Source organism: Myotis myotis, unplaced genomic scaffold, assembly GCF_014108235.1.
Source record: "Myotis myotis isolate mMyoMyo1 unplaced genomic scaffold, mMyoMyo1.p scaffold_m19_p_2, whole genome shotgun sequence".
Classification (NCBI taxonomy): domain Eukaryota; kingdom Metazoa; phylum Chordata; class Mammalia; order Chiroptera; family Vespertilionidae; genus Myotis; species Myotis myotis.
Window position 1 is genome coordinate 178272877 of NW_023416324.1, and position 15671 is coordinate 178288547.

Consider the following 15671-nt stretch of genomic DNA (forward strand, 5'->3'; position numbering starts at 1 on the left):
TGGTTTTCAAACATGACTGCTTTTCAAAATCACCAGAGGAGTTTTTCCAACTTTTAATGCCCAGGCCCAGCCCCAGAGATTCTATTTCATTGGTCTGGGGTGGGACCCAGGCCTGTGCAGTGATTCCCGTAGAAGCTGGGGTTGAGCATTCCTGCAAGACAGCAATCTAACACATGGCCAAGGAGCCTCGCTACCCAGATAGAAGGGGGGCCAGATACTTCATGCCACAAGCCTGTCTCCTCCTATTCCCCAGGGCCCGGCTGCCTTATCAGTGCAATCCCTCACCCTGCCATCCATCCATCCACAGGCATCCTTGGGGCACGAATCACTTGTCAGGCCTTGAGCTTGGGATGGGGCAGTACAAAAGTTTCCAGACACACTCGTACCTGCATGGATCCTACAGTAGAGTGAGAAGGTAGACAAGAAAACAAATAATTAAATGGAGAAAATTTGGAAATATCCTGATTACTCCTGGAGAGAGTCCTGAACAAACTACAGTACATGGTACTTACTGGCACTAGGAAATCCCTGGGAAGAGTGACGTAGATTGACACGTACAAATTGTGGAGACTCTCCAAGATATATTGTTAAGTAGATAAAAGTAAGCTACAGAATAGCGTATCATTTATGTTTCAAAATTTTGAAATACGTCATGATGATCCATCAGTGCATAAATATATATGTAACTGCAAAGAAACGTCTAGAGGTGCACCTCTTATTTTCCATAATTAATTTTTTTTCCAAAAAGAAAGTATTCATTATTTGTCAAATTTAAAATTAGTACCATTTTTAAAAATTCCAGCAGATTCTTGGGGGGGGGGGGGGTCTGGAAATATTTTCATTTAACTAAGCCATGTAACACTTGCCTGTTAATTGTGACAAAGCAGTTGGAACTATCAGACATGATTTTATCTAAGTGACTATTATTTAACAGAGAGCAATGTCCTAAGGAAATGGGGCATTAGACAGATGTGCCAGTAGAGGAAAGGCAATGGGAAAAGAATCCAGAATGAGGACCTGCTGCATATTTAATGAGAAAGACCCAGCTGCCAGCTTTCATCTCCGCAGCTACCACAGTTTTACCTGAGGCTTGTCCTTCTAACCAGCTGGAAGCTTGAATATCAGCTAGTCTAGTCTTCCAATGGAGATTCTCCATTCTAGCTGCATGTTAGAATCATATGGGAGACTTATAAAAAGATTGATGCCTGGCACCAAGACCAATTAAAGTTAAACCTTCGGGAGGTTGGGCCTGGGTGTTGTTTTTAGTATGACCAGGCCTAAGACCCTGTGAGAAGAATCATGCATGCCTGGCCAGCTTGGCTCAATGGTTGAGCATCGATCTATGTGAATCAGAGGATCAGGTTCGCTTCCTGGTCAGGAAACATGCCTGGGTTGAGGGCTTGATCCCCAGTGTGGGGCTTGCAGGAGGCAGCCAATCAATGATTCTCTCTCATCATTAATGTTTCTGTCTCTCTCTCCCTCTTCCTTCCTCTCTGAAATCAATGAAAATATATACAAGTATATATTTTTTAAAAAGAATCATGCTTGCGTGCTCGCACACATTTTGGCACCATTCCAGTTTGGGCAACATCATGCTTGCAACGTACTCCAAAATCCGTTGCAGTGCTGCCAAACTCTAGGGGAATATGGAAAAAGGAAAAGCATTTGTACTTTTGTGCTATGTGATTCCAATATTATAACACCATGTGTTTGGTTCATTTCAGGCTCGACTGACCAAAGAACAGCGCTGGGGAAGTGCATTACTCTCCAGAAACCACTCCTTAGAAGAGGAATTTGAAAGGGCAAAAGCAGCAGTGGAGGTAACTTTTAAAAAATTGCTTTTATTTCGTGTTTCTGAGAGTGGAATTCAAAAACTCAAAATTCAGCAGGGTACACCTGAAATGGGTCTTACTTTATAGACATGAAATAACCATGATTATGATTATCAGAATGAAACCTATTACCAGAGTACTTTGGACTTCCTACCAGGAGTGACTATAGATGTCACCTCTTATGCCGATTCTGTGATAGATTAGCAGTGACTGGCTGGAGTCCTGGGTCAGAAAGAATGCTGAGCCTCATCTGGGTTATATGATGAATCTCTGCTATGCATTTTCTATGCCTTTCTCTCTGAGGCCAAGATTCATGCCTGGCATTTTCATCTCTCTAGCATCTACACAATGTCTGAAGCATAGAAGGTGTCGCTGCCCCAGAAATATTATACATTTCCCTAACTGAAAAGGTATGGCTGAGATATTCCAGCCGACGGAAGGCCTATCTTGACTCAAGCCATCATTTTTTACTGTTAAGCATATCCAAAACAAATGGCAAGATTTCATTCTTTTTTATGGCCCAGTAATATTCCATTGTGTATATATACCACATCTTCTTTATCCAGTCATCTATCGATGAACACTTAGGTTGTTTCCATATCTTGGCTATTGAAAATAATGCTGCAATGAACATAGGGATGCATATATCTTTTAAAAAACAAAGTTCACGAATAAACAGAAAAAAACTCAAAGATACAGATAACAAACTGATGGTTGCCAGGTGGGAGGGATAGGTAGGAAGATGAAGGGATTAAGAAGTACATATTAGCAGTTACATAATGGTCACAAGTTATAAAGTACAGCATAGGAAATATAATCAATAATATTGTAATAACGATGTATGGTGTCTGGTGGGTACTAGAGATATGGGGGATCACTTTGTAAGTTATATAAATGTCTAACTATTATGCTGTACTGCTGAAACTAATATAATATTGAATGTCAACTGTAATTGAAAAGTAAAAAAAAAAATTTAAAAAGAATATGCCAAACAATAACAATGTTGATATAGTAAATAAAATGAGATACTTAATTCGAACATGAATTTCCTTTTTTTTAAGATATATTTTATTGATTTTTTTTTTACAGAGAGGACGGGAGAGTGATAGAGAGTTAGAAACATTGATGAGAGAGAAAACATAGATCAGCTGCCTCCTGCACACCCCCCCACTGGGGATGTGCCTGCAACCAAGTTGCATGCCCTTGACCGGAATCGAACCTGGAACCCTTCAGTCCACAGGCCAACACTCTATCCATTGAGCCAAACCGGTTAGGGCTCAAACATGAATTTTCTCATTTAGCCTTCTAATGAGGAGGAAAGAAAGAATGGAGAGAGAGGAAGGAAGAAGGAAAGGAGGAAGGGAAGCCAAAAAGGACAATCTTTGCTGTTTTTTATCCATTTTCTTTCTGGTCAGAATCACAAAGAGTACACCACAGATGCCATCTGTGGTGCTCATCAGAGCTGTGCTAGATTGCTATGTGAGAGTGGCTCTCACCGAACCCAAGCAGGAACTTGTCAGGATCTCCATTTCTGCTACTGATATGAAGTCTTGAAAACTGAAAGTATTCCTGTAATATGGTTCATTTACGTGGCTGTCTCACCACTAGAATTTGGATGAAATTATTGTACTATGAACAGTCTTTCAGTAACTCCATACTTGAAGTGCAGTTAAGTCATATTTCTAATTTAATAGTAAAGGGATTCTTTATATTCTGGAAAATAATTCCAGCCATAATCTCATATCATCATTCAGAAACCCAATAAGAGAACACTTTTTATCTGATCACAATATAATTTGCCCAAATTTCTTTTTTTAATTTTAGCCTTTTTTACTTTAAAAAATTAATGCATTTTAGATCTCTTGAATGTGATCAACTGATATATTTGATTGAGATCCGCGGAGACCACATTGTCTAACTGCATGGAGCCTATAGCTCAATTTATTTTAAATGTAGATTTTTTTTCAGACTTAAGAGCTCATTTAAATTTATCTTTTGAACTACTGTGTATAGCACACTGAATTAGTATTAAAAAGAAGATTATTTAAAACCATAGCATTTGGGTCAGCAAAGACAGAATTGATAAGATCCCATTTAGAATGAGAAAGACAATGGGTTCACACTCAAAAGGCTTCATTTCAAAGTAACAAATCAATAAGACAAAAATTATCCATCTATCTATGTGTGCGATATATAGATATAGATATAGATATAGATATAGATATAGATATAGATATAGATATAGATATAGATATATATTGATATAGAGATATATACTCACAAAATCATTTCATCTTAGTTTTGGTAAAGACCTTAAAAGTTATTTATTCCAACCAGGCACACAAAATATATTTTTCCTACTCAAGCATACTTGACAAATTATTCATTCAAGCATAATCTGTTTCTGCTTGAACACTTCTAATTAGGAGCACCTCACTTCTTTTCAAGAAAACCTATTTTAGTTTTGGATAGCCCTACCTATTAAAAAGCTCTTCCCTGGTCTGGCCGGCATGGCTCAGTGGTTGAACATCGATCTACGAACCAGGAGGTCACGGTTCAATTCCCAGTCAGGGCACTTGCCAGGTTGTGGGCTCGATCCCCTGTTTGGGGCATATAGAAGGCAGCTGATCGATAATTCTCTCTCATCATTAATGTTTCTCTCTCTCTCCTCTCCCTTGCTCTCTGAAATCAATAAAAATATATTTAAAAAAAAAAAAAAGCTCTTCCCTGTATTATGCTGAAATTGGCCTACGACAACTCCCAGTGTTGCTTAGTCTTGGCTTTGCCCTCTCCAGAACAAGGCAGAATGAGCTGAATCCCTTCTCTACATGACACTCACCTCATTCCTTGTAGACTTATCTTTTCCTGGCTTCTCTTAGTTATTATTTCAACTTCTCTCTAATAGCTTCATCTCATCAATAGTATAGGCCTCAGTCCCCACACCTGTATAGTTCTTTCCAGCTACGAAATCCTAAGAGGCTGTAAGTTGCTTCAAGTAGTCATTCATTCAACAAACATTACTGGCTGTCTACCTGTGCTGACTGCTGTAAGCATAAAGAAAGTGTGTGTTTAAATGCTAACACTAGTATACTTGGATGGCTAGATTTGGATTTTATTCTGTCTCTTAGTTTATCTGTATTTTCCAAACGTTCCATCATAAACATGCATTATGTTGGTAACTAAGGAAAACGTGGTAAGTTATAGACATTAGAGAGGGCTATAAGATGCTTAAGAGAACGAAAAGTGCCCCATTCTTCATTTCAAGGTCAACAAAGAATGGTGTCACAGACCAGATTCATCAGACAGGCAGTTCCAAACACTAGTTAAGACCCAGAGGAAAACCATTTTCTAAATCGAATTTTTCCAAAGTCTCCATTTTATATTTTATATCATCTGACTTCAATATTCTTTCTCTTTCACAGTCTATTCCATTCTTTAGTGCTATTTTTTAGATTCCATTGATGTCTTTTTTGTCACCACCCTGCCTAAGAACCCAGCAGCTCCTGCTCCTCCTCAGTCCCCTCACAAGCCCCAGAGGTGCCAGTGCCCTCCTTTGCCTCTTGCACAACAACCTCACTGCCCTCTGTTTCCACTCTGTCCTTCCTCTGCAGGGAGCACGCCCCCCAGATCCTCAGGGGGCAGGTTCCTTCCTGTCATACACGTTGCAGCCGGCGTGTCGGGGCCTCAGGAAAGCTGAGCCTGCCCGCCCAGTTGCTACCACAACATCTAGAGTGTTGTTTTTCTCCTCATATTTATCACGGGGTTTTTTCTTGTTTGTCTTTATTTATGTGTCTGTTTGTTATCTGTCTTTTCTGCTTTAAAATGTAACTCCCGTGAGAAAAGGATCCTGGTCTGATATTTACCACTGTACCTCAATATCTAAGACACTGTCTGGTACCTAGTAAGTATTTAGTAAATATTTGTTGAATTAATGGATAGATAGCTGATTATTCATCCCCTAATTCGGGCCATTCTGTCTATCTACCGTTGCATATAAAGTGCCATATCACCTCCTACTATAATGGAATATCTGCATTTTCATAGCTAATGTAAACAAATGATTCTGTCTAAGGCACACCGGTTTCTACCAGGGACTGTGCCTCTGTCGTCTCAACCTCAATGTCAGCCAGCGAGACACACCTACAAGGATGCAGGTGGCACCAACCAGTCTTGCCGTAGAGTAACACTGGGCATGTCTTATATTTTACATGGTACACATGAGTTTTTACTTTTACTAAGTAACAGACAACATGTCATTCAACTAATGTTTGGGCTAAAATGTCCTAAAATACAGTATCTTCTACTGGAGAAAAGACAGCCAACTCCACAGGCTTATTGATTCCCTATCTTAAATGACCTGGGGACTGTTTATGTACAAAGGCTGACATTGCTCAAGCTCGAGTTGAGCTATGGATCTAGTGAGGTCTTGTATGGGTGAGGCATTTTGCCTCCATAGCTCACATTTTATTGAAAAAATCACTGCAAATTTATCCCGCCTAAAGTATTGTAATTTTAGAAAAGAAAAAAACAAAACACAAAAATTCCTGTTCATTCTTCCCGAAACAAGAATGGAGAGGGGATTCCTTGGGGACTTTCCTCCCAGCCAGCAGCTCAAGTGCACCGTCAGCTACAAAGTGTTCCTAGGAAGGACGCCCAGGGAGGCACGGGCGTGGGAAGCAGGAAAGGAGCCTGAAGCTGCCTCCCAGAAAGGGAGATCCCTAGTGAGATCTGGCATCTGCAGAGGAGGGAGAAGGTCACGCAGGCAGCTGGCAAGCCTGCAACCACACGTCAGAAACACTTCCTTTGTCACCCATTAGCGGGGAGGGAAAGAGCCAGTGGGCATCTAATATTGAGTTTAGCTAGTTAGTCTGGCCAGGAGCCTCACCTTCAAATTCATCAGACAGGTTTAAGCTTCTTCTGTGGGCCAGGCACTGTGCGGGGGCCAGGCACTGTGCGGGGGCCAGGCACTGTGCGGGGGCCAGGCACTGCGGGGTGCTAGAAATAGAACATTGAATAAGACCTTCTCTGCCCTTACAGAGCTAGAAGAATCACAGGTGTAAGCATCTCAGGGGACAACTCAAATATAGCTCATCGCGTGGCATAGTTATTATGGGTTTACATGTCTGTCTCCACACTAGACTTTGACCTCTCACAGGCAGGACTGTGTCTCAGCCTTCATTATGTTCTCAGCCCTTTGAGAGTCTGGAGCAGAGAAAGGCCCCACAAAGTTTTGCTGGATAAACAAATGAGCAAAAATAACAATTGATTCCTCTCATGCATCTATTTCATCTAAGCATCTCTTCTCTAATGGGTGCTTTAATAACATAACAAACTTACTGACTAATGGAAGATGAACTTTGGGCCCCTGACCTCAAAGTCATAATTCACTTGGTTCCAATATGATGATGATGATTGTACGCATTTTAATCAGTGTTTTTATAGCTCTACCTTTGCCCTAAGGGAGGTATTCTTGCGAGCAAATTTTGGAAAAGAATAATGGAGTATGTGAATGGGGGGAAATGAAGATGCATGGACAAAGGAAAATATAATGGTCACAGGCAAGAACAAGAGCAGGGCCTGGCCAGCGTGGCTCAATGGTTGAGTGTCGACCTATGAACTAAGAGGTCACGGTTCAATTCCTGGTCAGGGTACATGCCCAGGTTGTGGGCTCAGTCCCCAGTAGGGGGCATGCAGGAGGCAGCCAATCGATGATTCTCTCTCATCATTGATGTTTCTCTCTCTCTCTCTCTCTCTCTCTCTCTCTCTCTCTCTCTCTCCTCTCTCTCTCCCTTCCTCTCTGAAAGCCATTAAAAAAAAAGTTTTTTAATTAATTTTTAAAAAAGAACAACAGGGAGCATATCTATAAATCCTTCTGGCTAATTAACTGAGCCTTTTAAAATCTACTAACACTTAAATTCTAGAGCTCTGAACTCTTCCCATGCCCCAGTTCTCTGTCCTTTGAACTTCACTTGGGACATTGCTTGTAATCATTTAAAATGTCCAACAATTCTTTGATTCTCTCTTCATTATATGGAGCTGAATTCTCCTCCCCTTCGAGTGTGTGCCGGGCTTAGTGATTCACTTCTAATAAATAGAACAAAGTGGCAGTCATGGTGTGTGGCTTTACACATTAGGTCATAAAGGGTACTGTGGCCTCCTCCTTGCTCTCCCTCCTAAATCACTTGCTCTGGAGGAAACCCCGCGGCAGGTCACGAGGACCCCCCGCAGGTGAGGAACCCGGGCATTCTACCAATACCCAGCAAGGACCTGAGGCCTCCTGTCAACAGCACTGTCTGAAAATCACAGGCAAATTGGTAATTATCGTGTTCAAGAACATGGAGGGTGAGAGTTTAATGCTCACTACTAATTCCTTGTTCTAGAAGTATGGGTGACCTTCTTTTCTGTGTTAAGCTTAATGAGGGGATACCATATTCAAAACAACACAATACCTGAACTCAGCTCTAGTGACATAAACTTAAAAGTTATTCTCATATAGAAATTTTGTTTCACCTGAAGTTAGTCTCTGTATATACTGTAGATCTTATAGGCACCTCAGAAATATTAAATGATTGAAGAAAAATGGAGAAGATTCTGGGAACTGCTTTTACTATAGAATTATGTAAGAAGCTGCTGACTGGGGTGCTCTCCTACCAAGAAGATTATCTGTCTCCACCACCCTTCGTATTTCCTTTTGCTTTCTAAGACAGTTTCACCTCTTTGAAGTAGGTGGAAGAGATTAATGGATTAAATGCTACTGAAATCATTCTTATTTAGATCAAATATTCAAAAAAGATAAAATCTTCTGAAAATAAAATAAAATATTCTTTGGGAAATATCAAAGGAATCTTGAGATAGGTACAGACTTCTGTAGATAGATTACATGAAGAATTGATGTATTGTGCATTCATTGGAAAACTGGCAAAAGGTCCTTTGTTCTTGTATTTATTTCATTTCTTTTCATTTTTAACAAACAAAATTTGATTTCCAAAAACAATATAAAGCATAGATAAGAATTATTGTACAGTGACTTTTGATAAACCCTCCTAAGAGATATAGATGAAAATATAAAATGGTATAAGGTAGTCTTTGATAAATGTATGGGTAGTTCTAGTCTTTAGTTCTGTATTCAAGTCAGAAGAGCTATCTGCCCATTTTGCTTTTTATAAAATGAAAGACTTTTTATAAAATAAAATCAAAATACTGAATGATCTTCCAATGACAAACACTTAAACTGCTCATTGGCTTAGTAAATAAAACATCAAATGCACAACCATACAAAGTTCAGTGGAGAATTAGTGAACTTGTGAGCAAAGTGGCATCTTGAATTTCCCCTATTAATTGGACTAAGACATATAATGTACCCATGCAATAATGGGTACAAATTGATGTTCAATACATGAATACTTCCTGATGATTAAGAAAGCAATTATTTTTTATGGGGGTAACCAGTGTCTACCTCGTCCTCCCAGATAATTAGTTGTTATCATCCTCTTAGATCTTATATTAATCAGGGTTCTCTAGAGAACCAGAACCAGTAGAAAATATATATTTGGTTTGGAGATATATTTTCTTTCATCAAATTTCATCTAATCAGCTTTCTTTATTTAACATATTGATTTTAATTTATATTAAAATTACTTGATATTATTTGAAATATACATCAACCCCTGGCAACAGCAGCTGTTTGAGGGCTGGAAACATGAAGAGAAAGTGAGCAAAGGGCAGAGAGGTATTAAAATTATCAATACCGCCCAGCTGGCATGGCTCAGTGGTTGAGCATTGACATATGAACCAGGAGGTCACAGTTTGATTCCCAATCAAGGCATATGCCCAGGTTGTGGGCTTGATCCCCAGTGTGGAGCATGCAGGAGGCAGCCAATCAATGATTCTCTCTCATCATTGATGTTTTTATCTCTCTCTCTCCCTCTCCCTTCCTCTCTGAAATAAATTTTAAAAAAATATTAAAAAAATAAATAATAAAATTACCAATACCATAGATGAGCCACATGCAAATAATTGGAGACAGAGTTTTATTTCCTATGAAAAGTTGAATTGTGTGGTGAAATCTGAAAATAAAGTATTTAGAGGCTTATTCTATCTTAGTTACCTTGTATCCAAAGAGTAAAAATGGATTAATAGATAAATAAATAACATCAAATCAAATCCCCAAATCAAATTATTGTGGTTATTAAACACCATTTGCTTCTTACATCAAATAGCTTAGATAGTCATAGAAAAGGGATGAACAATCAAATATTCTATTTCTGTGTCCTGCACATCCCTGAAGTGAAAATGCAAATACAGGATTGACTACTTGATCTGACTACAGATCAAAAGTAGCTAGATCACTCTATCTTTAAACGTGTGACAAAAGATTTAAATAATTAAAAGTAATCTGAGTGTGTTGTGTTTCTGTGATGGTAACAGGGTGTTTATTGAAGCCATTTATAGCCCCCAACGTAGAGAATACACTTGGGAAAGCTACAGTGGGAGATAACCACTTCCTTGACTAGGTCATTCCTTGTGACTCATTGGGGCTTCTAAAGATAGTCTTCCTTTTCAAAATGAGGCTTTTTTTATTCTAAAGCATTTGTTCTCTACCTACGGTGAACAGACATTGAATTGTGACCATCAAATTCAAGAGTCACCTCATAGACTAGGTTTTAGATTTCACTGGTCAGGTGGCAATAATACAATTTCGTCTTTAAAATTGGAACTATTTCTTTTATTAATGAAGTTTGATTTTATGGATTTACCAAATCACAGTGATTATTTGAACCAATAACAAAGACATAACCCATTCAAAATAATACCTTTGCACCCTTCAGGTTGCTTGGGATGGGTGAGAACACACACACATGCACACACATACACACACACACACACAGCCCTGTAAATTCAGGTAGAGGTTCTGGCTCATTCAGGCAAGGATCCTGAGCATGATGGAGGTGAAGTGGCCACACAAGTGGAACCTGCAGATCCCAGTCCAGTTTCCTCCAGAGTCCCTATGATGGGCGTGCAGCTGTTGGCGACACTAACTCCACAAGGCAGGCCTTTTCCACTTGGGCTTTGCATCATTACTCAGGATCTACATAGTCCATCCTGAACCCATTCTGTTCTCAGGCTAATGCAGAAGTTAGGAGAGGTGGGGCCTCATGCTGTGTATCCATAGAAAAGGGGAAGAAAAGGGCAGAAAGGCCCCGCACTCCCTGGCACCATATACACCTCTAGCTCCCTGGCTTTCCAAACAGCCTAGCACCATTCTCAAAGGGGAGAGCCTAGCTTTTACAAAAATGTAAAAGTACATGTGGACTTTGAGAAAACAGTAGAAGGAAACACAAAGGTGTCAATAATTTATCTATGGATGGTGAGATTGAGAGATTATGAATTTTCATTGGCAATTTCAATGGTTTTTTTTAACAATTATGATGGCGATGTATTGCTTTCATAAACATAAAATAAGTTGTTTGTTTTTTCCTCTCTTCTTAATGCATGCCCTGGGTGTCAGAACAAGGTTAAGAGGCGGGCTGTCATTCTCCTCTGCTGCTCACTGCCTTGGCAGGCTTGGGACATCCCTGTCCCCTTCTGGGCCTCAGTTTTTTCATCTGTAACTTGAGACCACTAGATTACATCCATGGTACCCCAACTCTGCTGTCCATTGGAACTCCTATACCTATGTCCCACCCCCGGAGGTTGTGATTGCATTGGACCTGGCCATGGTCTGGACCTTGGAATTTTGAAAAGACCCCCAGGTGATTCAATGTGCAGACAAGTTTGGGAACCTCTGGATTCAATGATTTTTAAGGCTCTCTTCTGCTGTGCCGGTCTATGAGTATATGATTCTTCACTTTTGCCTAGGGCTATCCCGAAGTACCAGTTCTGTTTTTAGCAATTGCTAAGAAAGAATATTCTAAAACGTTCCTAGGTGACCCATTTTGATGTCTTGCAATCACTTCAATCAGAGTACATTTTCTTTATGTCTAATCTAAATTTCTGCTGCAGCAGTTTAAGCCAGGGTGGGAAAAGGGACCGTCTAGTTATGATGGGCTTGGTTGTTGAATTCTTTGCACAAACTTATATCACCAGCATCAGTCATTTTTCAATCCCAACTAAATTCTCTCATGACCATATCTTTACCTAACAAGTTCCTTGTCAAGGTTCTGATAGTGAGGGGGAAATGCAAGATTTCTTACCACCATATTGCCCAAAGAATAGCATCCCTAGATATGTGTTCCTATAGAGTTCTTAAATACAGTATATTTTTAATCTTTTAACATTTTTTTTTCACGTTTCCAAAGTCATTTATTGCATCTAAATGCTACAGGGACGTGGGAGCGGGTTTATCGTTTAGAAAGATCAGCGTGCACGATTCCACGGGAGGCTAGCCAGCCCTTTCATTCCTGTTCCAGCCCATTCCCCCGGGGAGGTCTGCCTCACATCCCTCCTCAAACTTTTCCGCTATCTCGTTGTCTGAGGGGGGGGGGGGGGTGCGGGGGGGGGTGGTCTCGGGGTTTTCATCAGAAATCAGCACGGGTGCTCCAGGGGGCGCGGTGCGGCCGGACCAGGTGGCGTCCCGGGGTGGGTGTGGGTTCTTCCTGCCCCACCTCACCCTGCAAGCTCAAAAGAATATGCCTCTTCTCTTCGCTTTCTTCTCAGATCTCAGCAGGTCATCGAGCTTACCGTCGATCTTGCGCAGGTAGGACTGGAGCTCAGAGCGATAATTAGAGTGGTCCTCGAAGTTGGCTTCCACCACTCTGCCGTTCAGGGGCTGGGCATTGCGGTACACATTGCGGATGGTCTCGTCCTGGTGACCCAGTAAGGAATTCTCTAGCTTCCCAATCTGAGCCCTGGAGAGCTGCACGAAGTCGGCCAGCAGGAACCAGCGCACGTTCTCCGTGCAGGGAGGGGTGGTGAGGGAGCCCGCGTAGGTGTAGTAGAAGCGGAGGTTTGCGGGCAGCATGTCCTGGAGGTCCAGGCTGCTCAGAACCGTGTTTTGTCCTAAATACCTGACGTCTTCCAAGTGAGAAATGAAGTTGCTGTAATACGAGTTTTCCTCATAGTCCTTGACCTCGATGAGGGCCGCCAGCACGGCCGTCGGGAGCATTCTTGGCTATGTCGTAGCTTTCATACTTGGAATTGTAATGAACGACGTGAATCTCAGCCGCATATCTGAGCCCGTCGATGGTGTGCTCGGATCCGCTGATCTCTAAGGCCGCGCCGCCCCAGTGGAAGTGCATCTGCACGGCGATGTACTCGGTGCCCTCGGCCGTGGTCATGCGCATGGTGGGGGGCAGGCTGATCTGCACTGTGTGGCCGTTGTTGGTCATGAAGAAGTCGCCGCCCTGCGCCTCGTAGCCGGTCAGGTTCAGCGCCTTCAGGGAGGGGTTGTACCGCACCTTCTTCCTCTGCACGTCGATAGGCGACTGTCTGTCCCCCCCGCAGGTGGGGTACTCCTCGTGCCAGTGTGTCTCATCGTTCGGCCCCTCTGTGTACGTCCAGTCTTGATGGGCCAGGGCTCCCAGGAGGAGCAGGGGCAGGCTGATGAGAGTCCTCATGGCGCGGCAGGTCCGGAATCAGGGCCGGTTCAGGGACGCTCTCCTCGGGACACGATCTGCCCCCACGCGTGGGCCTGGGATGGAGACTGGCAATGGAGGCCGTCGTGTCTTCGCCTCCTGCCGGAGTCCAACCCCAGCAGGTCCAGGGGTCCCCAAAGGTGTGGATGGAGTCGGCGAAGAAGGAATGACACAGAGACAGCGTTCAGTTGATCAGCAGCCTAGCCAGGATCTCTAGCCAGGATCTCCAGCCAGGTTCAGTCACCAGGTTCTAGTCAGGTTCTCTTGCCAATTTCTGTAGTCATCTTTAACATTTTAATTGCTTTCCTTTACCTTCTTTCCAGATTTCCCCTGTACTTCTTCAGTGTTTTTCCCTTTTATTCGTATATTTTAAAGTTAACAGATTTCAACAAAACTAATTGCAAGGGACATGTCACAAGACACATTCTGGGCAAACACTCAAGGTTCAACTAAAACGACTGAAAATACTGTGCCATTTACAAAATAATTATTTCCCATGCTGAAAATATATGACTTAACACTCTTTACCATTGTACCCAGATTCAGGAAGGATGAATGACTTGAACATGAGCCCTCTTTTTATTTTTTCTTAAATGAGTTCCAGTTTTAGCCATTATACTAGCCCCAAGGCTAAATTTGTTCTTTGTATGACCATTCACCATGAACCTTCCTTACATCTTACTCTGGACATTCATTTGCAAGTGAAAATAGGAACAGTTACCTGTCCTGGTTTCTTTTTTTGTTTGTTTGTTTCTCTTTTTTTCCCTTTATTGAATAAGATATTACAAATGTGTCCTTATCCCCCCAATTTCCCCTCACCCCCCCAATCCTGCCCTCACCCTCACCCCCTGTTGTCCACATCCATCACTTATGCTTATATGCATGCATACAAGTCCTTTGGTTGATCTTTCCCCCTCACTCCCACCCTCCCCTACTTTCCCTCCGAGTTTTGAGCATCTGATCGATGCTTCTCTGTCTCTACATCTGTTTTTGTTCATCGGTTTACGTTGTTCATTATAATCCACAAATGAGTGAGAGCATGTGATATTTATCTTTCTCTGACTGATTTATTTCACTTAGCATAATGTTCTCCAGCTCCATCCATGCTATTGCAAATGGTAGGAGTTTCTTCCTTTTTACAGCAGCATAGTATTCCATTGTGTAGATGTGCCAAAGTTTTTTAATCCATTCATCTGCTGATGGGCACTTAGGCTGATTCCAAATCTTAGCTATTGTAAATTGTGCTGCTATGAACATAGGGGTGCACATATCCTTTCTGATTGGTGTTTCTGGTTTCTTGGGATATATTCCTAGAAGTGGGATCACTAGGTCAAATGGAAGTTCCAGTTTTAGTTTTTTGAGGAAACTCCATACTGTTCTCCACAGTGGCTGCACCAGTTTGCATTCCCACCAGCAGTGAACGAGGGTTCCTCTTTCTCCGCATCCTTGCCAGCATTTGTCATTTGTTGATTTGTTGATGATAGCCATTCTGACAGGTGTGAGATGGTACCTCATTGTCGTTTTGATTTGCATCTCTCAGATGATTAGTGACTTAGAGCATATTCTCATATGTCTCTCAGCCTTATGTATGTCCTCTTTCGAAAAGTGTCTATTTAGGTCCGTTGCCCATTTTTTGATTGGGTTGTTTATCTTCCTTTTGTTAAGTTGTATGAGTTCCCTATAAATGTTGGAGATTAAACCTTTATCAGAGATATCATTGGCAAATATGTTCTCCCATGCAGTGGGTTTTCTTGTTGTTTTGTTGATGGTTTCTTTTGCTGTGCAGAAGCTTTTTATTTTTATATAGTCCCATTTGTTTATTTTCTCTTTAGTTTCCATTGCCCTAAGTGCTGTGTCAGTGAAGAAATGCCTTCGGCATATATCTGAGATTTTGCTACCTGTGGATTCCTCTAATAATCTTATGGTTTCCTGTCTTATCTTTAAGTCCTTTATCCATTTTGAGTTTATTTTTGTGTATGGTATAAGTTGGTGGTCTAGTTTCATTTTTTTGCATGTGCCTGACCACATTTCCCAGCACCATTTATTGAAGAAACTATCTTGACTCCATTGTATGTTCTTGCCTCCCTTTGTCAAATATTAATTGAGCATAGTGGTTTGGGTCGATTTCTGGGTTCTCTATTCTGTTCCATTGGTCTATATGTCTGTTCTTGTGCCAGTACCAGGCAGTTTTGAGAACAGTGGCTTTGTAATACAGCTTCATATCTGGTATTGAGGTCCCTCCCACTTTGTTCTTCTTTCTCAGGAT

At 41.5% G+C, this 15671-nt stretch overlaps 2 protein-coding genes across 5 annotated transcripts in view; one reads left to right on the forward strand and one right to left on the reverse strand.

Annotated features, from left to right (window-relative positions):
* Window positions 1–15671, forward strand: part of PEX5L (peroxisomal biogenesis factor 5 like) — a 232876-nt gene that overhangs the window by 177906 nt on the left and 39299 nt on the right. For all 4 annotated transcript variants that reach the window (XM_036352041.1, XM_036352043.1, XM_036352042.1 and 1 more), the window contains one exon: window positions 1725–1820. In XM_036352041.1, the coding sequence (XP_036207934.1) occupies window positions 1725–1820 (96 nt within the window). The remainder of the gene's footprint in view (window positions 1–1724; window positions 1821–15671) is intronic.
* LOC118677177 (carbonic anhydrase 6-like) lies at window positions 12409–13387 on the reverse strand. The gene is given in 2 exon segments (XM_036352045.1): window positions 12409–12922; window positions 12924–13387. Coding segments are annotated over 2 exon segments (936 nt in total). The 3' UTR covers window positions 12409–12450.